Source organism: Brienomyrus brachyistius, chromosome 10, assembly GCF_023856365.1.
Source record: "Brienomyrus brachyistius isolate T26 chromosome 10, BBRACH_0.4, whole genome shotgun sequence".
NCBI lineage: Eukaryota > Metazoa > Chordata > Actinopteri > Osteoglossiformes > Mormyridae > Brienomyrus > Brienomyrus brachyistius.
Genome location: NC_064542.1, coordinates 17,105,522 through 17,132,752, shown reverse-complemented (window position 1 = coordinate 17,132,752; position 27,231 = coordinate 17,105,522). Strand labels below are relative to the sequence as shown.

The following is a 27,231-nucleotide window of genomic DNA, read 5'->3' as shown; positions in this document are numbered from 1 at the left end:
GGTTCAACGCTGAATGACAAAGGCGACTAACACACCCTGCACGTGCTCTAAGCTCATACGAACAGTGATACTTACAGTAGAGAATTTCGTAGTCTCCTGAGTTTGACATGATGTATTTTCCATCTTTGGACCAGTCCAAGTGAGTAATAAAGCTGGAATGGCCCTATGGAAACATGCACAAAAGAAAATTAATCCAAGTAAAACAACTCTTGTGTCACTGTCAGCAATGACAGGCTTTTAAATCTGCACTCTGTTCATTGAGGTAAAATACTATTTCTGTTGTCATACTGATCTGATCTGCAATATTGTTCCTCCTTATTTACTGATGCGTGATATTACATTGCAAACACCCAGTGCATTATTCCCTGTATGGTAGCTTCCTTTGGGATGCTAATATCTGGCACCTGAGCAATCTGTGTTTGTGTATGTGTATCTATATATATGGAACTAAGTTATTTGTTGTTAATGTGTCCCACTGCCGTAACACAGCAATTTCCCCCTTTGGCGATCAATAAAGTCCTGTTTTGTCCTGTCCTATCCTTCCCTGAAGTGTCCTATCCTAATATGGGTCCTGTCCTACCCCTGGTTCTGGTCATATGGGGTTTGTGATATTCCTCTTGGTACTTATAGGGAATATCACACAAATGCACAGTGTTGCTCCCACAGTCCAAAGAGTGACATACGGGGCTGGTATCTCTCTTGCTTTTGGACTATGAATATGTACCTTGTCTCCTACTGTGTCCTGCGTGAGTCAGGTTTTACAGAACCTATCTGTGCTTCATATTAGTGACGAAAACACAGTTGTTTCCCGTACTGTGCATTAGGCATGTAACGATATGTCACAGAACAATAAATTACAGTACAAATTTATGACGATTCAAGTCGTGGAAATAAAAAATTAACCACAAAATAGCTCAACCTATCAGGCTGCATAATCTTAGTTTTTCCTAATTGTATGTGCATTGTTTAGACAGTAGAAGGTCTGCCCCCTACCAGCAAGAAAGTAATACAACCTGCAGAAGTTACATTATAAAGAGGCCTATTTGTTATTAACTTTTTCATTTTTAAAGGAATATTTTAGTTAACAGGCTACTATATTTTACTCCAACTTTTACTAATGTTTGTAAATAATTATTCTTGGTTATTAAGAAAATGAAACTTTTCATTTAACAAAGGGAATAATTGCACTGATACAGAACAGAAAATAAACATCATATTATTCTGGTGATAAAGTTTTCTTCATTTAACCAAAATGTAACCGTGAACTTAATATTGTGAATGGAACAGAATCAGGAATTGGGGAATCATCACATGCGTACCGTGCACTTTCCAAAGCGAGTGCAGTGGCGCCCTCCCTCGGTGATGCTGTAGATGTAGATGACGTTATCATGGGACCCTACTGCCAGGAAACTTCCATCTTTAGGAAAGAAAAACAAATGCTGAATATATCAAATCACAACAGAACACACCGCCTCATAAGCCCATTAGCATACTGCTATTAAGGATTCCAAATTAATGTGGAGGCACTGATAATATTGATCAGGCTTGTGTTTAATACAGTGAAAAAAATTATTGGATAAGAGAAATTACGATCCCTAGAATACAGCTATAGTTCGAATCCCATTAATCCACTGAATCGGCCTTTGGATCTTATATATTAATGTGAGGAAATGACCACTCACCAGGTGAGTACCTCATGACGGACAGCTGTTCATTTCCATCAGTGCAGTCTGACACAATATCTCTGGTTTGAAGATCCAGTACCAGCCATCTGTTTTGGGGGTGCGGTTATGCCGAACCGAAAAATAAAATGAACATTCCTCCCTTTCCTCTCAACTTGGAGGTGTTTGTCACTGAGAACTTTTCAACTGACAACCCAATGTTATTTATTTTTACAATTAGCAGAGTACAGCCTAGTCCATTTATTTGTGGGACTGGGTGGCTCACACACCAACAGGCCAGAACACATTGAGTTTGTAAAATAACAACTGACTCATGTGCTTTCAAAAACATACCAAATGAGATTTTTCATGATTGAATTCAGATGCAATATATTTCAATTGGAAAGTTACAACACAAACTTGTTAATAATAGTAATAATAGTGATTTCATAGGGGGCACAGTAACTAAAATTAGAATGGTAACTTGTCAGATTTACGGTATCCATCCATCCATTATCTAAAGCTTATCCGAGGTCGAGTCGCGGGGACAGCAGTCTAAGCAGGGAAACCCAGACTTCCCTCTCCCCAGCCACTTCATCCAGGTCCTCCAGGGGAATCCTGAGGTGTTCCAAGGCCAGCCAAGAGACATAGTTCCTCCAGTGTATCCTGGGTCTTCCCCGGGGCCTCCTCCCAGTGAGACATGCCCGGAACACCTCACCAGGGAGACGTCCAGGAGGCATCCTAAGCAGATGCCCGAGCCACCTCATCTGGCTCCTCTCAATGCGGAGGAGCAGCGGCTCTACTCTGAGTCTCTACCGAATGACCGAGCTCCTCACCCTATCTCTAAGGGAGAGCCCAGCCACCCTGTGGAGGAAGCTCATTTCGACCGCTTGTACTCGTGATCTCATTCTTTCGGTCACTACCCATAGTTCATGACCATAGGTGAGGGTAGGAACGTAGATCGACTGGTAGATCGAGAGCTTTGCCTTTTGGCTCAGCTCTTTCTTCACCATGACAGACTGATGCAGCACCCGCATTACTGCTGACGCCGCACCAATCTGCCTGTCGATCTCCCACTCCATCCTTCCCTCACTTGTGAAAAAGACCCCGAGATACTTAAACTCCTCCACTTGGGGGAGGACCACCTCCCTTACCCGGAGAAAGCATTCCACCCTTTTCCGGCTGAGGACCATGGTCTCAGATTTGGAGGTGCTGATTCTCATCCCAGCTGCTTCACACTCGGCTGCAAACTGTTCCAGTGAGAGCCGAAGGTCACGGTCCGATGAAGCCAACAGAAGCACATCATCTGCAAAAAGACCTAATCCTGAGGTCACCAAACTGGAGATCCTCAATGCCCTGGCTGCGGCTAGAAATTCTGTCCATAAAAGTTATGAACAGAATCGGTGACAAAGGGCAGCTCTGGCAGAGTCCAACCCTCACCAGAAACGAGTCTGACTTACTGCCGACCATGCGGGCAAAGCTCTGACACCAGTCATACAGGGGCCAAACAGCCCTTATAAGGAAGTCCAGCACTTCACACTCCTGGAGCTCTCCCCACAGGACTCCCCGAGGTAAATGGTCGAATGCCTTCCTCTCCACACCCGAGTTTTTGCCTCAGCGACCACTGAAGCCGCATCCCGCTTGACCTGCCGGTACCTGTCAAGTGCCTCTAAAGTCCTACAGGCTCACAAGGCCTGATAGGACTCCTTCTTCAGCTTGATGGCATCCCTCGCCACTGGTGTCCACCAGCGGGTTCGGGGATTGCCGCCGCGACAGGCACCGACCACCTTACGGCCACACCTCCAGTCAGCCGCCTCCACAATGGAGGCATGGAACATGGTCCATTCGGATTCAATGTCCCCCACCTCCCCCGGGACATGGGAGAAGATCTGCTAGGAGTTGAAGTTCCTCCTGACAGGGGATTCCGCCTGACGTTCTCAGCAGACCCTCACTATACGCTTGGGCCAGCCAGGCCTGGCCGGCTTCCTCCCCCACCAGCGGACCCAACCCACCACCAGGTAGTGATCAGTTGACAGCTCCGCCCCTCTCTTTACCCGAGTGTCCAATACATGCGGCCACAATCCAATGACACGACCACACAGCGTGGTCGTGTCACAGTCATCGAACTACGGCCTAGGGTGTCCTGGTGCCAATCTTATGCTTGAACATGGTGCTCATTATGGACAATCCGTGATGAGCACAGAAGTCCAATAACAAAACACTGCTCGGGTTCAGATCGGGGGGGGGGGGGGGGGGGGTGTTCCTCCCAATCACGCCACTCCAGGTCTCACTGTCATTGCCCACGTGAGCACTGAAGTCCCCCAGCAGAACAAGAGAGTCCCCAGGAGGAGAGGTCTCCAATACCCCTTCCAGGGACTCCAAAAAGGGTGGGTACTCTGAACTGCCTCTTGGCACATAAGCACAAACAACAGTCAGGACCCGTCCCCCCACCCCAAGGCGAAGGGAGGCTGCCCTCTCGTCCACCGCGGTAAAGCTCACAACCTTGCACACAAGCTCAGGCTCCTTCCCCAACAGAAAGATGACATTCCTGGTCCCTCGAGCTACAGTAGCTTCTGCAGCCTAGGATCAGACCGCCAAAGTCCCCGCCTTCGGCCACTGCCCAACTCACACTGCACCCGACCCCTTTGGCCCCTCCTACAGGTGGTGAGCCCATTGGAGGGGAGACTAACATGCCTGATTCAGGCTGTGCCCGACCAGGCCCCATGGGTGCAGGCCTGGCCACCAGGCGCTCTCCATCGAGCCCCACCCCCAGGCCTGGCTCCAGGGCAAGGGAAATCGTGGATCCATTGTTTTTCTCTTTATAAGGGGTCTAATTTACGGTAGTCTGGGCTAACTGTAAGTGAATGAAGATAAAGCCCATTTATTACGGGGGGCCTCAAATCTGACAGCTTATCTAGATAACCAACAAAGGGTTTCTGGTCTTGTAAAGAATACAGACTGAACTGTATGAGATTCAGAAAGTAACTTCTACTGACACCTACTGGTCACAAGATATACAACATTACAAGTCATTTGGGAAAGTGGACTGCGGTGCTCAGACTGACCTGCCAGTGCTGAGGCCCACAGACACCACACTGCCATTGGGATAGAAATCAGCACACAGACCAGACTCCTGGGAAAAAAAAGCAGACGGCATTGTGGGACTGCTCTCCAAAAATACAAATCCACCACTTTGACAGGGTGAAGGTTTTATGGGATTTGTTATACATTACTGTTAATGTTCCAGCTTATTTGTGTGTCAGCTTCACTATTTTAAAATCTCTCCTCAGTATTTGCACTAACCATCAAATACACCCATGTATTTATTAAATGTAATCACTAGTACACTTTGTTTAGCTAATCAATACTTCAAGAAGTGAATTCATTAATTGTGAAGATGGTCAAGTGATAAACAATCAAACGAACAATAAAAACACACAGAATAGTTGGGTGCCCTGAGGATAAATAAGTAACTTTGAAGAGAAAGGAAACCCTCGTCCGCAGTTTTGCTCACTTTTTACTCTACAATGTGTTTGTAGACAAATTTTTCTGCCCAGTGGGAAAATGCCCCCACCAAATATCAAAAAACCAAATATTATATGGATGTCCTCGCTTCCCACTAGCTTTGTGTGCTTTGAAAATATCAATAAATAAAAACCTACAAATCAAATTTATTTAAGTCTTGGAGGTTTGGAGTAAATGAGTGGTAATTTCTATAAAGAATCAAAGGGAAATCGGTACTGATGTAGCTATGCAAAAAGTGTGTGTGTGTGTGGGTTTGCATAGATCACATTTGGAGAGAAAAAAGTCCCCAAAGTGGAGTAAAACCTGAAACTTCCTTACTCTTGGAGACACTTCTTCAGGTCCCCATTTGGATAACCTCAGTTTTATAAAAATTTGTGAATGTAATCAAAAAGTAAAAGTGCCAAAAGTGTTGTATTTTGGTTGGTTACTTATGGTTATGGTTAGGGCTGGGTGGGGGTTAAGGGCGTCAAAGTTAGCATTAGCATTTTTCCCATAGAAATGAATGAGCGGTCCTCAAAAAGATATGATTAGCCGACTGCATGTATGTGTGTCTGTGTGCATATGTGTGTGGATTATGTTTATGTACCACAATGTAATAAAAACCTCATATTTTGACATTGTGGGGACCATTTTTCAGGTTCCCACAAAGATCTGTGAATGCGATCAAAAAACTAAAAATGTCACAAGTCTAGTACTTTGTTTGGTTACTTATGGCTAATGTGAGGCCTGGGTAGGGTTAGGGTTGCCATGTTGGGATTTAACTTTTAGCCTTGTGGGGATATTTCTTCAGTCCCCTGAAGGACAACCTCAGTCTTATAAAAATCTGTGAATGGAGTCAAAAAACTAAAAATGCCAAAAGTATTTTATTATGTTCGGTTACTTGTGGTTAAAGTCAGGGCTGGGTAGCGGTTTAGGTTGTCATAGTCAGGAACAGGGTTATGCCCATAAAAATGAATGGGGAGTCAAACACTGATAGGAATATATATGAACTGTGCGTGTTTGAAATGAAAGAAATGAAATGATGATACAGAGGTGCCTGTGGTTCACGAACACAATCCGTTCCGGGAAAGTGGTCGTGAACCAATCTGTACGCGAACCAAGGCATTTTTTTCTGGAAATTTTTGCTCACTAACCAAATTGTTCGTAGACCACAGCGTTCGGGATCCACAGGCACCACCATACTTTACTGATACTCCTGGTGTCTACCGCCATCTTTGCTCTCCATGACACACAGACAGGCTTGGCAGTGAAGGGCAGCCACCTGCAGCAGTGCCCATGGAGCTGGGGGTCAAGCACCTTGCTAAAAGGCCCACAGATGTGACTATTCTGCCGAGGCCGAACTAGCAACCTTCCAATCACAGGCACAGAAGCTTAGCCCCCATTTATGTGTGTCTGAGTGCGTGTGTGCATGTGTCTGTCTGTCTGCCTGTGTGTGTGTGTGTGTGTGTGTGTGTGTGTGTGTGTCTGTGTGTGTGTGCGGCCTCACCTCCAGCATGGCACACCATTCCATCCTGTGCTCCTCTGCATTCCAGAAGAACATCTGCTTGTCGTGGCCGCAAGTGAGGAAGGTGCTCTGGCTGGGGTGCGTAGTCAGTCCCCACATCTCATCCATATGCCCCTGCAAGCCATACATACCTTAACACAGGCAAGCCAACAGATATGACCAAGGAGGCAGCAGCTGTGACAGTAAGCTACCTGAACTATGGCCACGAAACCGTGTGAGAAAGTCCCTCTAAGAATGGCGTTCCGGGTTGTACCAACTAACAGCTCTTCCCCACCTACATGGACAATGGTACGGACGGCTCCATACTTCTCTGGGATCTGAAACATAGTGGGACATTGGACGTGACAGAGGAGAGAGGAGGATGGAACAGGAAGCTACAATACAGTAAATATGGCCTACTGATTGGCTACTGGTTACCACATTCATGCATTAGCAGTGTCTAGCAGAATTATACATCACACATGCACAAACTTTGGCAGTTTACTTGTAATACCTGCACAAACACTGCCATACTTATAACTGCAGTATACTCCTAATAACTGCACAGACACTGTCATACTCAGGGCTGCAGTATACTCATGATAGCTGCACAAACACTGTCATACTCATGGCTGCAGTATAGTCATGACAACTGCACAAATATTGACATACTCATGGCTGCAGTATACTCATGATAGCTGCACAAACAATACTCATGGCTGAGCAGCGGCTTCTTCTTCACTTCTCACCTCACATTCTCTCTCGGGCATCAGGTCCACAGTCCAGCGAACAACCCTTCTGTCTTTGCCTCCCCCACTGAGCAGGGTGCCCCCCTGCAGCATACACAGGGTGAAGACACTCCCCTCGTGGGCCTGCGTCTGTCTCACGATCTGGTAGGTCTCTGTTTGGGAGCAGGGACACTGACTATGTCACTTTGTGAGAGAGGAAGTGACACGGCGAGTAATGAGAGCATCAAGACAGCGATGGGGTTGTCTGTGTTCCCCTGACCCTTTTACTGATCAGTGACACTTGAAATTCACAAAAAGCACGAGCCTGTATCACGATGCTGGATTTTTGTGGTAGCAACTAAACTTGTCAAATTTAAGGTAGTCTAGGCTAAATATAAGAGACCGAAGATAAAGGCCATAATTTGGGAGCTATTGTCAAGGCCATAACAACATATAGCCTAGGAGAACATGAACTGGCAACCTACTGGTTATAAACCAGCTTGTGGTACCATTGCTGATCTTCTGGCCCAGTTTGCAATCTCCAGTCCTACGATTGTTATCTTTAGTGACCAGGCTAAAGTGAAGGAATTATAACATCAAGCTCTGCTGCTGAGCAGTGACTGGGAGCTGAATGGATGCTTGCTTACCTTTGGCCCCCTTTCCCAAGGTTTTTACATCAGCAGCTAATTTGCACCACGTCAGGATGCTGCCCTCCGAGTCTCCGGTCAGGACGTCCCCCGTCAAGCTGAACACAAAGCACTGGATGAACTTGGGCTTCTTGTATTTCTGTATGGAAAGCAGACACACACATATCACCACGGCTCCTTCCAAACTATAGTCAGAGACCATAACAGAATCAGAAAAGAACTTCAATATGCCCAAAGAAGGTGTTTGCGATTACAGACGGCACTGTAAACAAGCACACAAAACACAAAAACAAACAATACACAGTACCACATATACAACAATTTCTGTACAATATACATAACATATAGAGATGGTAATAAACTGGTGGTGAACATGATGATAAGCACAAGTACTGAAGACATGTCAATAGACTGATATAGATTAAAACAGCAGTATAGTCTAATGGCCACTAGGAGGCATGGTTTGCTGAGTTCATTCATTCATAGCACAACATGGTTTGAATTTCACTGTTTTGTAAGATGTGTAATTCATGTACATCAGGCCCTTCATTGCTTCTTAATAAGTCCTTTAAAAACACTTCGCACCCAGTTTAATTCAATTTTCATCCATTTTTATTGAGGCATGTCCATGTATCTCAGTCAGTCAAAGGGATAACAGAGTCTCTCCTTGGACTTGAACCTCAAGCTTGTTCATGAGCACCACAATACCTGCTGATTTGTCACTGCATTTTGGACCCAAACATCATTTTCACATTCAGCTGAAGCACCAAACCACAGTATGATCCCGCGCTCTCCCCCACTCACTCCAAAGATGCCCTGCTTCTTGGTCAGGCCCCCAGCGCTCATGGTCCAGAAGTAGACATGAGACTTGCCACAGGTGATGATGTTGCTGCTGTCACTGGGGTTGAACTCCACCGCAAACACAGCCTCATTGGTGCTCTGGCAAGCAGGCAGACAGCAGAGGGTCACAGAGATCAACAGACATTGCTTGATACACATAAGGGCAAATCTACATGCATGAGGGCACATTAGCAGAGCCATATGATTAACACAACCCCCAAATCAAGATTTATTACATGGCTTGCCTACCTACTGTGCAAATATGGTTTAAATATGTTTTATCAACCCAGTCTAAATGGTGCTGATGGATTCAGAACAACTGGAAACAAGGGCTCAATGCGGATATCTACATGGTACTTTTTCATTCTTTTTGGTCAAATATGGGAGCAGATAAGTGCCTTTTTTGACAGGTACTTGGTGCTGGTTTGCTAATTGCCTCCCCCTGGCTCAGCACTAGGTGCTGGGTGGCATGTCACCCAGGGCCTCTGGATGCAGCCTCACCTTGATCTCTGTTTGCTTGGTCCCCTTCAGGCAATCCCACACTGTCAGCATGTGCTCATTGGAGTCATCGATGGCAGCCAGAAACACCCCCCCATCCTTCAGGCGGGGAAAGACAGACAGGAGCAAATGGATATTTACAGTGCAGCATGTAACAGACACTGTTCATTTAGTACAGTGTGACAGGTAAGAGGCTGTGTCTTCTTTTATGCAGTGTAGCATGTAAAAGATTATTCTCATTTAGTACAGTGTGACGGGTAAGAGGCTGTGTCATTCTTTTATGCAGTATATAATAGAGTGTGCTCATTGTGTGATCAGTAAGAGGATCTGTCATTCTTTAACTTGGCTTGGCTTGCTTGAATAAGGATTCTGACTTCACTTGACTTGGATTATTCAAAGAAGCATAACTTGAGATATGATTCAAAATCTGATGCTCAGGATTAGTGAGTGACTTGTGGCTTGTATGTATGTGACTTTGTGCCATGCCTGCTATGTACTCACTGCGTGTGAAAAGGCCACAGAGCTGACTCCCCTCTCAAAGCTGCCCAGTCCGATCTCTTGCAGTGTGACAAGGGTGGCTGAATCCCAGATGTGCACGAAGGGAAGAAGGGGCTGATGTGCAGAAAAGCACATAAAGACTCACAGACACATGCGACGCAGAAATTATAAATGGGGTGCTTACAAGCAAAACGGCAGGTGCAGATTTTGTAAATTACAGAAATGCACTTATATATGAACAAATGGACGATTTCTGATTATCCTGTTGACAGTATGTGGTTGTTAGTGATGTGTCACACTGAAAAATAAGTTTGAAAATGTGTTCAGAGCCAACGAAGTTCGTGGTTTGCTTGAATGGTTTTAATAGAACATTTTCTGACGAACGCAGAACGTTCCCGTACTTTACCATCCTTGTCCACTCCAGCCATCTGACCTGACGCCACACGCACCTGGTCTGGATGAATAGCCAGACTGAAGGAAAGACAGTAAAATGCACACTCACTTGGCTAAATTGTGCATAGACCTTAATCGTCTTTGTTTTTAATATGTTGTACCTGCTCAGCTGATGTGAGTCATTTGGAAGTAATGAATCATAAATTAGAAAATTAAAGGATATAAACAAAACACTTTAGTCAAGCTCCAATTTACAGCTGTCTAACTAAAAAAAATCAGCCACTGTTTCTTTAAGCAGCTATACCCAATGGCAGTGTCAGTCAGGCGACATAGGTATTCATCTTCTGGGGGGGGGGGCTGATTAGCATGGCAAATTCACTTTGTTTCATGCGGGGGGGGGGCACTGGCAGTGAATTGCCCAGGCGCCACATGGGCCTTGACCGGTATCGCTCACTGGTTTCACATCCCCCAGATTACCATGGTGACCACAGTGAGGCAGGGCAGACAGGGTACTGACCAGCGCACGCAGTCAGTATGTCTGCAGTAGTGTCGCTGGCGGTGGCTGTGGATGTGGTGCAGCACCACCACACATGCTGTGAAGTAAACAGCCTCCCCTGACGGCAGCATGTGCAGGTTGGCTCGGCAATCCCGGCCCCGGTAACCATAGCTATGCAAAGTGTGTCAAGATTTAATCAATAAGTCAGGCACAGGTTGCACACAAAATAAGTAAATTCTGCTAAGTGACTATGTTCAGACGCTGACTGAACCATAGTTCTTAAACCAACGCACAGTATATGTTGAAATAAGGCATTTTTGATTTAACCAGTATAAATGACATGCATGAATTGCAGCAGTTTTATGGTTAATGGGCTGGACATGCTAAATTTCAGGCCTTAATGCACACATATTGATCAGATTTAAAATCAGCAAGACACGTGAGCCTGCTCCTCTCAGTTCCTTTAGTGTCAGTTCCCTAAACCTCTTAGACGCTGTGCTAAGCAGGCGCTCCCCAGCCCCTGGGGTCACACAACACTGCATGGGCAAAGGATACACCCAGTCCAGCTCCAGCCGCTCCACGGGGGGCTCCATGCGCAGCTCCTCGTAGTTTTGGAAGTTGGATGGCACATACATGGTGATTGGCCGTCCTCGGATGAACATCTTCACCGACTGCCCTGTCAATAAGAGTCAGGCCACAGTTTAAACAAAAGGTAGACTTGGAAGTTTTGAGATTCTCTGTTTCACTTCGGTGCGCTTGATACTATTTTAAAAAAATACTTATTTTAATAATTGTAATAGAAGTACAGTAAGACAACACCACAGTTAATCAAACTACACACTATTTGCATTGCGGACAGTCACAGCATTTCGTAGGACGATATGAGCCCTGAAATCATAGTTCACCAGTTGGCGGTACTTACCCTGGCTGTATGTCCCTCTTCTTGAAGTTCCTGTAAAACAAACACAAACTGCATTAACCAGTTGTGTTCTTACCAAAGGCTGATGTTCTTAAACTCTTTCCTAAGAAGCAAATTGTAACATTTTAGGCCAAGAGGGAAGTTTGCCTGTATTCAACTGCTGTTTCTATACTATAATAAGAACTCTAATGAGTTCCAATGAGTCTTTTATTTAATTCCACATCCAAAGATAAAGGGGTAAGTGATTAAGCTCCCAGATCAGGAAGAGAAGGGGATCTTCCGAAAGCAATGCTGGGCTATACATACTACCTTATATAATATAATGACTTATACTTAATTCATTTTTCATTCATCCCGACAACCACGTCTAGCGTTTCCGAAATGGTCGGGAAACTCTGCATTCCTTCCACCGTTTGAGTCTCATCTAACAGCACTGACTCACCATGCCACCGTGTAATAGTCTGCTCAAAATGTGAAACACACACTGCAGAGAACGCAGAATGAGGGGTCCAGTGTCACTCCCGGGTTCACAGAGGACCCCGGCATCTTCCATCATCTGAGCGCTGGCTACTCCTGATAATGTGCATATGGCCTACCAGAACGAGGACACCAACTGGGTCCAGGCGCTGATGCCGAAATTATGGAGTCAAAATGACCTATGACTTGCTCATCTTGCTCTGAGGCCATGTTATGAACCAGTAAACAAATGTCACTTAGTATGATTAGGGTTTTGGGTCCCAAAACAGTGCATTGTAATTAATATTTCAGGCCTAGTTAAGTCATCACTAATGCTGTAAGCACGGGATCTGGATTAGGGTGCTGTGAGCTCAGGGTGACCTGTGCACATAAACACCAGGAAGGTCCAAGAGTCACTTACCTGCACCGGAAATTTGCTCTTTGCTCCGGCTGCAGGAAAGCAAAGTAAATCAAGAGTCAGGAAAGTACATCGAGCAAAGTGCACAGAGCAGACGACAGACAGAATGGGCTGGACACAGCGAGCCATATTCAAATATCATCTGAAATCACAGAAGTCCAGCCGAGCTGAGGTCCAGACTTTCATTTGATCCCCGTCAGTCATTCTCTGCTCTCCCTAAGCTGCTGGTACCTAGGTTATCCTCATCTGGTTGGAAATGCACAAAATAGGCAAGCGTGATACCAGCAGTGATCAGGGCCCAGTTGTTCAGAAGTAATCTGACTGGATTTTGGCCAGCGGATTGGATAAAATCTTGAAAATGGGTCATTCAAAAGACAAAAAAAGATTTGAAATCAGATGTAATGCAGTTTTGGCTTATATTTTGGATCAGAACTTGAGTATGCGTTGTTCAAAACATTTTTGTAGGATTGAGATACTTTTGATCCAAAAAAAAACCAGGATTACCCTGATCCCAGCCAAAGGGAGAATTCAGGGTGGATTTCAGGAACAAAATATAATAAAACTTTAATATGTCAAAAAATACAACATTTATATCATGTAACTTATATGTTTACTTATATTTTGCACTTGAATCATTACAGTGATAAAGCAGACGAAGCTACTTTTCAGTACATTAAAGTTAAAAAAGGATTTCATCCTCATATAATAATCACCCATCAGCCATCAATATCAAACAAAAGTTATTCGACAACTATCATTCATCACTGTAAATTAATTATAAAGTGACAATCATGAGAAAAATATTTGCAAATAAATTTTAATGAGCTAGTAAATCATTTTGCAATTGGGTGTCAGGGCTCTGGGAAACCCCAGTATAACCATACAGTATATTAGAAAATACAACCCAGACTACAACTATCCTGCTGTTTTCTGCACGCGTCACCAGGTAAATTTAAAGGTCTTGTAGGATCACACATGCACATACGACAGAGCTTAGATTCCAGGTGGCCTGAGACAAGACCTACCCTGGTACAAGAGGTACACGCTGGCCTAGGCACAAAAGGGGGGTTAGTGACCCCCCCCACACACACACAGATAACAAGGGAGGCCAGCATTCCAACTTTTATGGCCCAGAGATTTAGGGACCTACAGATAGCAGAGTAGACTTCAAGGATAGGGGTCCCTCGACTTGGCATGCAACCCCCTCCCCACACATCCTGCCTTACATACCACAGACTCACCCAACACCCTAAAGAAAGTTTCTTTTAAATTCGGCTTTTGTATACCTTGTATGTTTGTTTACTCATGATTGCTAGTCTCAATATCCAGATAGGTTCTGTTTATGTGTGTCCTTAGACAATCTTAGTGTTGTGTGTGACCCTTATAACCATGTTTCACGGAGTATCACCTATTTTTTTTGAACAATATATATTTGAAAAAATAAACATGTATAGCTACCGCTGCATATATGTCCTCATAGTTATACCAGAAGAATCTTGAAAATTAAATAGTGTAACCAGGTATCTTAGCGTGTCCTAACCATCAGAGGGTCTTCCTTTGTTTAACAATCTACCCCCCTTTTTCTTCCACATTCCTCTGTGGTCCTTATCTGATCTTTGTGGTCCGTGAGCATTTCTTTGTCTTACTATTCTGCATTAAAACAACTGATTAATGTGAACATTATCTATTCTGGAGAGCAGATCAATTGGGATAAGCCACACCAACCAAAATATGTTCCCAGATGTGCAATTTAAATTGGTATTACCACAAACTTACGGCCACGCCTATCTAACGGTAAGATGTGCTGTTTGAATGTGAATATGTAATGTAATGTCTGTACAATTTACCCAAAGTGTAACATCTGTTGAGGTGCAACTCAAAACACCTGTACCGTAAGCTGGTGTGAGTCAGTAACATACACCATGTAAGAAAGAGAAGAGCAGAGAGGAGCAGCCCGGAGAGAAGCCCGCGAGATGCCCTCAAGAAACCGCCAGACCATCGCGAAGCCCAGTAAAGGAAGTTCTCCTGAAGCCTGCTGGTGGAGGCCTGCTACCCAACAGAGAACTGCAACCAAGACAAAGCCTTTCACCTTAAACCTTCACAAGGAGAGAGAATCCAAGGGGCTCCACTCCAACAACCGCTACTAACGCCGCGCCTCCCTGAGAGCCATCATCCCGTCAGCTCATCAGCCTCTGCAACCAACTGCCAAGACCCCCCCCCCCACTCTGCAACCAAGTAAACCAACTTCCTTTCATTCTAACAACCTAAACTGTTTTGTTAACCTGCTGTATGATGTTAGGGTCGTGTTTCCACAAACTGTGCTTGCTTTGCAGAACAGTATTTCCCTTTTAAGGTTACTCATTTAAATCCGGTCATTGCATTTCCATAATTACATTGTTTGTTTCTATTCCGTTATTTAGTGTTTGTTGTTTGCGTTAGGTGTTATGTCTGTCTTATGTTAGTTGTAGTGTTAGCTAGGAATAAATACATGTCTTTTACACAACTTCAGCCTTCCGCAGTTGAGTTTGGAGGAGCCGACCATTCGGCATAACAATGAGTTAATAATCATCATTAAATAATAATTCATTAAAATTTTATTAATTCCAAAACATATTGATATTGGAGATATTAAAATTTACCTGAGCTAATTTATTCCTACAATCTTTTAGGATAGAAAAAAATCTACTAAAATCATTCAGTGCAATCTCAGCCAGCATTGGCGGTCCTTATAATTGCAGTGCTAGGCAGAGGTGAGGTCAGTGCAGGACAGGGGGTTATTTACAGGCTGTGACAGGGTTCAGATCCCACTAGGTGTCACATGAGCCCTTCACTGATACATATATGACACCTGAATATTCACACTCATAACCAGACCTCTGCCCATATTTTCAAGGTCAAAATGCTTTGCCAAAAAAAAGGATGAAAATGAGATTGGGAAAAATGTTTTTTTTTGGGAAGCAGCGCAAAACCTTAACTAGACAGCCGGTGTGCAGTCTTGGCCCTCACCCCTCTGGACTGTTGGAGTGGCTCAGCAGGTTGCTGGACGACACGACCTTCCTGGCCAGCTTCTGCCTGGGCCTCTCGGGGACGTCCTTCACCAGCCGCTCCGTATTCCGACGCATCCTGACCGCGGCACAGACAGCCGATTAGCGGCGGTGCATGACAGCGTGATGCCTGATGCTTCCTCCCCAAAGGTGGCAGAAAATCAGCAAACAATTGCACTATGGGGTACAACTTTGTGATTTCCTGCATAGAGAGAGCATGTTCATTTAAGCATATTACTCAGGTGTGGCCAATCCATTGACTGTCAGTGGTTCCAAGTCAGTCGCTTAATGATAAATGGATAATTTCATTGGTGGTCAATCATGATATGATTAATATTACTGAAGATGTGCACACATACACACACACACACACACACACACACACATTTTTGTAATTATATTCTTGTGGGGACTCTCCATTTATTTCTACGAGGAGAACTCTAATCCCACCATGATAACCTTAACCCCCACCCAGCCCTAACCCTAACCATATGTACCCAAAGAAAATGCAAGACTTTTTACATTTTCAATTTTTTGATTGCATTCACAGATATTTACAGATACCTGAAATATAGTCCCCACAATGTCAGAATAACAGGTTTTTATCATATTGTGGGGGACATTTGGTCCCCACAATGTAATATTAACCTAATCAACACACAATCCTATGTGTAGATGCTACTTGAACTGTGCGATCACAGGCACATTTACCTTTCATTTATTTAATAGCTACTAACATTTATGACACGGCCCAACCTCGCCTCCTCCCCCTCTCCCTGCAGTGTTGTTTAGGGGAGTAGGGGGCTGAAAAGTGTGGGAACCCATGCTGCAGAGCACTGGTGGTGTAAAATCTTGTTATAAAGCATTACCAAATGTCTCCATGGGGGGGCATTAAAGAGTCTTTGCTGTATTACAGAATAGGTCCGCACGCTGACCTCAATGTGTGTGACAAAACACAAAAACACATACACAGGACCGGCCTCATAATCTCAGATAAAACCAGTGCACACTAGATAAATATAATCATACCATTCAAATGCTGAAAAAGTACTGAAACATGCATAAAATTATGCGGCACACATATCTTTTACTGGTTTCATTTTCAGAACAAGAAGGGGATTCATTGCACCAAGGTTAAAAACTACTGTGCCAAAGGTGAAAATTATTAATCCAACCAAGAGGTCCTATGTTATTCTTATTAAGAGCTACCCAGAGTGGAATCTATCTCTGACCACTGCGCCTATGCGGATCCTACACTAGAAAGACACTATGTTAAAATGAAGTCATCCTTGCATAAAACGCCTGTCTTGAACACTTGCCTGAACCTTAACCGGCCACCCACCCCTACTGACGGCCAAAGGAAAGTTCATGATGTCTGAGCGGCCTCCAAATAAAAGTTCTATTCATTTGCCTTCCCATTTTGCTCTTTTGAGGCAGTATACTTATGCTTAGAAAAGCAGAAAACTGCAGTTCATTTAGGGTGGATCGCTGGATCACACTGCATACATCTTGTCAAGTGGGAGACATACAGGATTAACAATTCAACAGGAAGAACTGCAGGTCATAAGGAACATTTGCCTTTGTCTATATCTGAGACCTGGACCGTGTAGTTGTTGGTTATGGATGAAAAGAGGTAAATGAGTATGGGATGAGAGTACTGGTGCTAAAAAGGACTAGGGTTGACTGGACTGGACTCAGGGCTGGCCCAGCCCTTATCAGGACCCTAAACAATATTTGCTTAACCTAGTTTGACATCTTCCTTCCCATTCTGACAGGCTGATCATATTGGACACCCCCTGGTAGCCACTGTGCCCTATACAATTGCTTACTTCACTTATACCTTGGGTGTGGCCTGACTGGAGGTACAGGATGGGTATGAGGACTACAAGTGGAAAAAACAAGAATGAAAATGCCAATGAGTAAGACCTACAGAAGTTTCTTCTGGGTGTCTGCAGGTGAGGAGACGGCAATGACCCGGTTACTTGGTGTCCGGTCCTTGGGCACAGCGGGGGAACTGAGATCCATGGTTGTGGTTGGGGGGCTCTGCTCACTGAAACACCCATCAACAGAGTTGAGGTCTTGCTCAGGCCAGTGCTGGCAGAGTGCCGTCACGCAGCTCTCGTGGATGGGCTCCTCCACGACAGCGGTCCAGGTGCTGCAGGCTGCCTCCCCACCACCGTGGTCCTCCCTCTCACTGTCGCTGAAGGCATCCTCCAGCGAGAGGCTCTGCACAGCACGCGTGCGTGCCAGCGACACTCGCTCAGAGGGCTCTGTCTGCGTGGCTCTGTCTGCAGCAGCAGGCCTCTGCCGTGAGTCCCGAGGGCAGACGGTGGCTCCAGAGCCATCCATGTCACCCTCAGGAGCACTGATCAGCCATCGGGAGAAGAAGAGGGCACAGGAGAATAAGATCACACAGCACTCCACAGCACCACCTTGATACGCTGCCCTCTGCATGCGTCTCCTCCTTCGCGGAGGAATATTCTTAAGAAAAGGACTATTATTGCCATGAAATCTCAACACAATCACATCTTCCAGGACAGCATACTGTATTTTTAGGGAAATAGGCAGTACAGTTAAAAAAATAAAGAACGTATATTACATGAAGAGCACAGAGACACCTAGAGTTCCTTATTTCTGAACACGTGACGGAGCTCATCGAAAACTGGACACCAAAGCAGAACTAAAGATCAAGAATTGCAAAACATGGGCTGAAGCAGCGTGGACAAGAGTCTAACAGGAGGGCAGGAGGCTGCAATGTGCAGCATTTACCAGCCGCATTCTTCATTTCCCAAAAGGCTCACGACCTTGGCAAGGAAGATGAGAAAAGACGGCCAACCCACGCAAACATTAAGCCTCAAGGATGAGACCCAAGGCTGTGTTTGCCTGCTGTTCTTCTTGTTATTCTCTGCAGGTTTTTCACTCTTATCTCACTACTAAAAAAGAGTCAGCTATGCATCCAAAAAAAGGACAACATAAAAGGTGAGGGGTAGGTTGCTTATTGCTTTGGGTTTTGGCTTGTTACTAGACAATTGTAGCTTTGAATTTCATGTATGTGTTTGACACACTGCACTGCTATCTTACTAAGACCGCAATGCACACATAAACACGACATAACATTAAATATACAGAAATGAATCGTCTGAATTTCATACTTCAGCTTAGAATTCAACTTATAATTGTATGTTGTATAAATCCTGCTCATCTACAGCAAATATTGCATTAAGCTGGGGAAGCCTGAAGCAATATTATGCTGCCTGGTTAACGTTTTTTTTAACCAGGCAGCATTAACATTCCTCTTAAAAAGAGGACAAATTTATGCAGTTTCTCCGCCATGCAGGAAAACAGAAAACAGGACTTTTCTGCCTTAATGTCTGTCTTCTTTGTTTTTCAATTTGTGACGGACAGACAAGATAGATCATAAGTAAAAGACTTTAACCCCTAAGACAAGCACTTTGATTAAATTATAACTTTCATTTCTGTATGCAAAATACATACAGTCCAAACAGGAAGAAGGTACTAAAATTAAATGGCCTACATTTATAATATTAGAAATATTAGATTACAAAGTAGGGTATCTATTAAAATAGTAGTAGAGCAGTGGTAGAGGTATCCAAATCTGTAGTATTGTCTCTGAACATTAGTATCAGATGGCTTTATATTTGTCCAACTGACGTTTATTCATTTTAAAGGGAAATTCTTAAGTTTATTCATTTTTAAAGTGGAATATCTTTTACTCACTGCATGTCCCTGAGAAAAGTAAATCTGCATCTAATTAAAAGGGGATGAAAAAGTGTGTGAGAGTGTAAATATTTAGACAGATAGATAGATAGAAAGATAGATAGATAGATAGATAGATAGATAGATAGATAGATAGATAAATAGATAGAAAGATAGATAGATAGATAGAAAGATAGATAGATAGATAGATAGATAGATAGATAGATAGATAGATAGAAAGATAGATAGATAGAAAGAAAGATAGATAGATAGATAGATAGATAGATAGATAGATAGATAGATAGATAGATAGATAGATAGATAGATAGATAGATAGATAGATACCGAGGAAGTGAAAGTCGGAACAAAACAATAGCACAGAAAACAGTCTCTAAAGCTGAGCAGCAAAGATAAAGGAAGCTCCTCTTTTTCAGCCGTCTGTATGAAGGTTCCAGAACAGCTCAGATATTCTGAAAAGCTCTGGCTTTTCAGCCCTCCACCCGGGAGACGCACAGCCAGACAGTGAGATAATTCCTTAAAGCTGGACAACCTGAACGTTCCGAGAAACTCCTGACTTTGACGTCTCTGTCTGGGAGCTATGCTGTAGCTGGAGAGGACACTGCCGTGGCAGAACTGGCCCAGGGCCTCAGCAGCAGCTGGGTTAACTGGAAAAAAGTAGACATAGACACTTCAGATATTTAAGACACTTGGTTAACTGATTAGTGGTCCCAGTCCAGTGGCTTTTGGTCTTTAGTATTACCCAGCATTGTCATATCTGGAAATAGAGCAAATCCAACTCCTACTAGGTGAATTTTGAAGGACAGGACAGTAACAGTAATTAAACAAACCAAATAATCAAAAACCAATCAAAGTATATTAATACGGTATAAAATGAATCTGCAGGCAGGTTTAATTTTAATAAGATGTTCAGATACTTAGTGCTTAGTGGTTTATAATGCAATTTTTATATAATATAGCTGTCACTCAAAACACCTGCACTGAGCTCTTGCCAGAGCAGGTGAGTCTGCTGCTCGTGGATGCGCAGTCGGCGCAGAGCGTCTGCCAGAGATGACTTCAGCAGCGTGACCTCATCCTCCTGTGCCCGCAGACGGGCCTCCATCAGGGAGAGCTTGTCAGGAAGCTCTGGGCCGCAGCCTCGTGACCTGTCATCTGCGCAGATGGAGAAGGCAGACGATCGTGGCTCAGGAACAGGAAATGTTGTTTTTCAACTGATATACTTCTGCATTTCATTTCAGATTTTAGCAAATGGTTTGTGTTTGTCAATGAACACAGCTAGTGCTACTATTTGGTGTAAACAAAGAAGTGTTTCATTACTTTACACATTTATAGGCATCCAAGTATTGCACATCACAAAACTTTGCGCTAATAGTGAATGCATTAATGTGTATTAATTGCATTAATGTGTATTAATTGCATTAATGTGTATTAATTGCATTAATGTGTATAGGGCATCAAGTGCCGGGGTGGGCGGTGACCAAAACAGTCTAAAGATCATCATAATTGGGGTGTGGATTTGACGATATCAGATTGTGAACGATTGAAATGTCTCCACAGTCTGCCTTTACGGGGAGATCATTAGCATGGTGCAGTTCTATGGCTCATACACGTGTCTAAAGTTGATTTGTCGGCTAAATCCATTTCCAGACACCAATAAACCAGCAACAGCAAACAGCAGGTAATGCTTTGGATTTATTCCTCTCCTCCCCCCACACCCTCATCCCACGTCCAACATATTCCCTATTTGGCCACAAAACAGCTATGCGTAAGGCACCAAAACAGCCAGCAGCAGCTCAGAATAAAACCAATCCATCCATTAAGAAAAACCCCGCCAGTCGCCCTCATAAAGCATCATCAGAACTGGAGAATCATGCTTTTGCCAAGTCTGCTATCAGAAACAGTGGCTACAACACTTGTCACCCCCATAACTGTGCAAATGTGATCACTATGATTTTCTTAAAGGTACCAAGTTTTCATACAGGAGTTGCAGTCTCTGTTCTTAAACAGGGATAAAACACAATCACATGGCTGGCTACTAGCTAAATCATCTCTGCCATGTCACACACGCGGAGAGCTCAACGCAAACCTGAACACAGCCTGCCTGAACAGAGCACTGGCCAGACATCCTACTGCTGCTTGTTAAATAGTTTCTCTTGGAGTGACAGCAGACAGCCAAGTCACAGCTTACGTCCAAAAACCTGATCCAGATCTGTTAAGAATATTACTCAGACCTTCCCTTTCTATTTATCTAAAAGGTTATAAATTAAGATCACAACAGATTAGTACGGAAAATTCTTACTACTCTCTCGTTCTCCTGCATTTCTTCAATATTTCAATTTGTGATTTTTATTAATGAATCGTGACGCATGTTTCATCTCAAGCAGTCATCATATTTGTTACTATATCTGTTAACTCTGCATACCTCTGTGAGCATTGTAATCGACTGAAGGAACTGCCGAATGAACAAGTAATGAACAACACAAGTGAAATACTGATCTCATGTTCGATCACCATTAATGAATCATGATGCGTCTTTTATCTCAAGCAGCGACTATATTTTAACAAATCATGAACAAATATAGTTGCTGCTTGAGATAAAAGAACATGAGATCAGTATTTCACTAGTTCCTCCAGTAGTTCCTTCAGTAGGTCACAAAGATTTTCAGTAGTAATTAGTTATTACTTAGTAATAACTAAGTTTTTGTGCCCCATTATCAGTATTTGTTACCATTATCAGTCATAATGCATTACATAAATATGGATTTTTAGGCTTGCAGTTCCAGAAAGCACAATACTGAATGACGCTATGGTACAAATATTTCTGCAGTAACAAACCCCCCCCCCCCCCGCACCCCGATTGAAATTCAGCACCCCTGGACCAGAGTCCTGGCTCAGCAGTGAAAATATGGCATTTTGGAGACATCTGGATTCCGTGTCTTCTGTGGCAGCAGCCAGTGTGCAAAGCATGAAGAAGCAGCAGCAGGAGGTTGCGTTGAGGTCGCAGACGGTGCGGAGTTCGGCCCAATAGACTCTCTGTTCATCATGTCACTAGGACCATCTCCAAATGAGCCGAGACACAGGCAGCTCACTTTCCTGCTTTACACCGAACTATACATTAAGACAAGAACCTAAGAAGAACCTTAGAAGATCCAATGGAATCAGCACCACCACCAAGATCAGGGTCTTCAACACAATCGTGAAGCCAATCCTACTGTATGGAGCAGAGACCTGGAGAACCACCATGAAGAAAATCCAGGTCTTCATCAATACCTGCCTCAGGACGATCCTCAAGATTCGCTGGCCAGATAAGATCAGAAATAAGGAACTGTGGCTAAAAACTATGCGAGAGCCCGTTGAGAAGGACATCCTTCAGAGACGCTGGCGATGGATAGGCCATACCCTTTGCAAGCCTGCTTCCAACATCACAAGACAGGCCCTCACCTGGAACCCCCAGGGGAAGAGGAAGAGGAGTCGGCCTAGAAATACGTGGCATCGTGACCTGGGCACAGATGTAAAGAAGTTGGGGAAGACGTGGGGACAGCTGGAAAGACTGACTCAGAACCGAGATGCCTGGAGAGAGCTGATTGACGGCCTATGCCCCCGTCGGGGCCACTGGTGGAGATAGATACATTAAGACAACATCTGCTGAAATTATTCCTTAGCAAAGCATAGGAAATTCAGTAGAACAGGGTAATAATTGGTGCCATAATCTGCTATTGTTGTTGTTTTGTTGCTTTTGTCCACAATACATTTTTATTTGCTTGTAATAATACATATGTATAATATGATATGTATAATATGAGTGTATAATATCTGTCTTGATCCTCCTACAACTTGAACCAGCAACCTTCAGATGATGAACTCATGTATGTATCCGCAAGGGACGCGCTTTTCAAGAGATTCAATGCAATTTGGAGATTTCAAATTGCCAGATGAGAGGCAGCCAAACAGCACATTGCATGTGCTTAGGGACCTGAAGAAATATGCTTGATCAATCCACTTAAGCAGAACTGATATCCAACTGTGCCAAACTGAAGCACAATTTACATAAAAATGTCTGCCAAATAAATCACATTAAAATAAAATGCAAACAGCCCCACACTTAAAAAAAATTGTACATAAACATGATACTTGGACAATTAAGGACTGCCTTTTAAATTTAAGCTATTGAAATCTGAAACAGCATAAGTTGGGGGTGGGGTTTGCAGTAGAGAAAGGCTTTGCCTGTAATCAGACAGTAAACTTTTGTCTGAGTGGTGTCCACAGAAGAGCCTGTTTTGTGCTCAGAACTACAAGTCCCAGGGGTTATAAACTCATTTCTCCATTTTTCTCTCATTGTCATTACAAAACAAAACAAAACAAAACAAAACAAAACAAAACAAAACAAAAAGGGCCCTGTCGTCTTCCTTCTTCTGTTGTAACTAATCTCAACAGACTGCAACAGCTCTGCGTGGAGCATGAAGTGAAAGATCATGTAGACGAACGGTGTGTGAGGCTGGCACAATGAGGAAGACGGCTCAGGGTGACCTTAGCACTGGGCTGATCACACAAATGGTACAAGCCGCAGATTTCACATTTCCCATTAACTTTCCATTTTCTCCCATTTTTTATGAAATTGAATTTATAAATAAAACCAGCAAAAAACTGTCACATTTTCGGTTTCTGAAATAGATGATGATACCAATAAAAGTTTTATCTTTACAGAGACACCTAAGGACTTACTATGTCAGAAATGTCCATCTAGATTATCACCAATGCAAACACCATACAGATACCAAAATCACGGAACTAAAATAAAAACAAAAGCCTCAGTGAAGACGGACACGTACATCTGCTTCACATGAGAGGGACACACATACCCTCATGGAGAACATGGGACACTTTCACTGCCCCTCACACTACAGCACAGGCTAGCTGTCACTACATGACAAGCAAGATCAAAATGGAAAAGATGGATACTTACAGGAGGACCTCCATACTTCTTATTCCCTGATAATAGTATACACAGCAGTAGCACCAGATATCCCTGCTCTTATGTGGTGGTACCATTGCTCTGTTTAAGGACCACAAACGCTGCTGTGACCAAACACACACACTTTTATTAACAGACAACTGTAAATGTACATGAAAATAAACTACCGGCATATACAGTGAGGGAAATAATTATTTGACCCACTGTTGAATTACTAACTAGAAACATTTATAAAAAATAATAAAAATAGTAAAAGATTTTTGACAAAGCAAACAAGAAAAAAATCATTATGTAATTGGTACAAATCAATTTGTCATTTATCTAGGGAAATAATTATTTGATCCCCTACAAGCCAGGAAGAAATTAGGTCAAGTACATGTGCACTAACAAAGCACAAGTAGTATTTAATTAAGTATTAACAGATCCCAAGACAGCATTCTCATTTAATGGCATTACTTTGTTACAATAGTATTATTGGGTCACTAACCTGTCTACTTCTTCAACCTTCAACCTTCAGAGACAAGACTGTTCACCTTCACAGAATGAGATACATCACCATCAGCAAGCAGCTTGGTGAGAATGTGTCAACTATTGATGCAACTATTTGCAAGTGGAAGACAGACAAAATAACTGTCAATCACTCTCGGTCTGGGCAACCCCCAAGGAAGTTCTCAGCTCATGTGGCATCAGTGATCTTAAGAATGGTGAGGGTTAACCCCAGAACCACACGGGAGGAGCTCATTAAGGATCTCACAGCGGCAGGGACCACAGTCACCAAGAAAGCCATCAGTAACACATCATGCCGCTATGGTTTGAAATCCTGCAGTGCTCACAAAGTACCCGTCCTAAAGAGGGTCCATGTTCAGGCCCTTCTGAAGTATGCCAGTGAACATCTGAATAATTCCAGTGGGGCTTCAAAGAATGTGATGTAGTCAGATGAGACCAAAATCAAGTTGTTTGGCATCAACTCTACTCGCCGTGTTTGGAGGATAAAGAAAGCTGACTATAACCCCAGGAACAGCATCCCTACCGTCAAACATGGAGGTGGAAACATTATGCTTTGAGGGTGTTTTTCTACCAAGGGTACAGGGTGGCTGCACCACACCAAACGAAAGATGGATGGGGCAATGTACTGTGCAATCTTGGATGAGAACCTCTTTCCTTCAGCCACCCCTTCAGCAGGTGGGTCTTCCAGCAGGACAACGACCCTAGACATACAGCTAAGGTAACAAAGGAATGATTCAAGAAGAAGCAAATTTAGGTCATGGAGTACTTTAGCCAGTCTCCAAACTTTAATCCCATAGAAAACCTATGGAGGGAACTCAAGCTTGGTCTATCCAAGTGACAGCCTAAAAACCGTAAAGATTTGAAGGTCTGCTAAGAGGAGTGTATGAAAATTCCTGATGATCTGCATGCAATCCTGGTGACCAACTACAAGAAACGTTTGACAGCTGTGCTTCTAAACAATGGTTATTCCACTAAGTACTAAAGCATGTGTTCCAAGGGATTAAATACTTATTTCCCTAGATAAATGACAAATTGGTTTGTAACTGCTACATAAAGATATTTTCTTGCTTGTTTTGCTGATAATCTATCTTTTGCTGTTAAAATAAACCTACCAGTGAACTTACAGAATTCTCATTTATTTATTAATGGGTCAACTTAAGAATTCAGCAAGGGGTCAAATAATTATTTCCCTCGCTGTATTTTTCTACCAACCAGCTCCTGTTGGCTACCTCGCCTCGTGTGTGTGTCTGTCCGCATGTTGTCGCTACACGTAGGACTTGTGAGAGAGGGAGAGGGACGGATTGTGTTCGGACAGGGAGGGGGCCGGTGTGCGAAAGACAGACAGGGAGAGGAGAAAGAGGCGACCTGGCGGCTGTATGAGTAAAACTGTAAAGCAGAATAAACTATATTGACATAAATGATATTGTTTCATCTTATGTCTTGCATGAAAATATATTGATATATCTTAAAAACCATATATATCGCCCAGCCCTGAGACACTTATACTCACGCAAGAAAGGACATACAGACATACTTACGTAAACACATGTATACTATATGGACAAAAGTCCTGGGACACCTGGCCATTACACCCACGGGAACCTTTATGACATCCCATTCTAAATTCATAGACATCAAAATGGAGTTGGTCCTCCCTTTGCAGCAATAACATCTGTCACCCTTCTGGGAAGGCTTTCCACAAGTGCATCTGTGGGAATTTTTGACCAGTCATCCAGAAAAGCATTTGTGAGGTTAAGCACTGATGTTGGACATGAAGGCCTGGCTCATAATCGCCGTTCTAGTTCATCTCAAGGGTATTCAATGAGGTTGAGGTCAGGGCTCTGTGCAGCCAGTCAAGTTCTTCCACACTAAACTCATCATGTCTTTATGGACCTTTCTTTGTGAACTGAAGCACAGTCATGCAGGGACAGAAAAGGGCCTTCCTTGAACTGTTCCTACGAAGTTGGAAGCATAGAATTGTCCAAAATGTCTCGGTATGCTGTAGCATTAAGAATTCCCTTCATTTGAACTATGGGGCCAAGCCCAACCCCTGAAAAACAATCCCATACCATTATCCCTCTCCACCAAACTTTACAGTTGGCACAGTGAAGTCAGGCAGGTAATGATCACCTGGCATCTGCCAAACCCAGACTCGCCCATCAGACTGCCAGACGGAGAAGCGTGATTCGGCCCTCTACAGAATACATTTCCCCACTCCAGATTCCAGTGGCGGCGTGCTTTACCACTCCATCTGATTCTTGGCATTGCGTTGGTTATATGAGGTTTGCATTTCATAAAGCCCATGAGCCCATTTCATAAAACTCCCAGTGCATAATTTTTGTGCCGGGGTTAAGGCCAGAGGAAGTTTGGAATTGCAGTTATTGAGTCAACAGAGCACTGGCGACTCAATA

At 43.6% G+C, this 27,231-nt stretch overlaps 1 protein-coding gene across 3 annotated transcripts in view; it reads right to left on the bottom strand.

Annotated features, from left to right (window-relative positions):
• LOC125750849 (echinoderm microtubule-associated protein-like 3) overlaps positions 1 to 27,231 on the bottom strand; it is a 37,865-nt gene that overhangs the window by 3,090 nt on the left and 7,544 nt on the right. For all 3 annotated transcript variants that reach the window (XM_049029161.1, XM_049029162.1, XM_049029163.1), the window contains exons 2-21: positions 20,317 to 20,493; positions 19,874 to 19,988; positions 17,537 to 17,971; positions 15,569 to 15,685; positions 12,566 to 12,594; positions 11,692 to 11,721; positions 11,325 to 11,445; positions 10,791 to 10,940; positions 10,282 to 10,351; positions 9,884 to 9,994; positions 9,386 to 9,481; positions 8,849 to 8,983; positions 8,045 to 8,183; positions 7,419 to 7,570; positions 6,882 to 7,007; positions 6,673 to 6,804; positions 4,727 to 4,794; positions 1,683 to 1,771; positions 1,320 to 1,417; positions 76 to 163 (exon numbers count right to left, since the gene is read on the bottom strand). In XM_049029161.1, the coding sequence (XP_048885118.1) occupies positions 76 to 163; positions 1,320 to 1,417; positions 1,683 to 1,771; positions 4,727 to 4,794; positions 6,673 to 6,804; positions 6,882 to 7,007; positions 7,419 to 7,570; positions 8,045 to 8,183; positions 8,849 to 8,983; positions 9,386 to 9,481; positions 9,884 to 9,994; positions 10,282 to 10,351; positions 10,791 to 10,940; positions 11,325 to 11,445; positions 11,692 to 11,721; positions 12,566 to 12,594; positions 15,569 to 15,685; positions 17,537 to 17,971; positions 19,874 to 19,988; positions 20,317 to 20,493 (2,478 nt within the window). The remainder of the gene's footprint in view (positions 1 to 75; positions 164 to 1,319; positions 1,418 to 1,682; positions 1,772 to 4,726; positions 4,795 to 6,672; positions 6,805 to 6,881; positions 7,008 to 7,418; positions 7,571 to 8,044; positions 8,184 to 8,848; positions 8,984 to 9,385; positions 9,482 to 9,883; positions 9,995 to 10,281; positions 10,352 to 10,790; positions 10,941 to 11,324; positions 11,446 to 11,691; positions 11,722 to 12,565; positions 12,595 to 15,568; positions 15,686 to 17,536; positions 17,972 to 19,873; positions 19,989 to 20,316; positions 20,494 to 27,231) is intronic.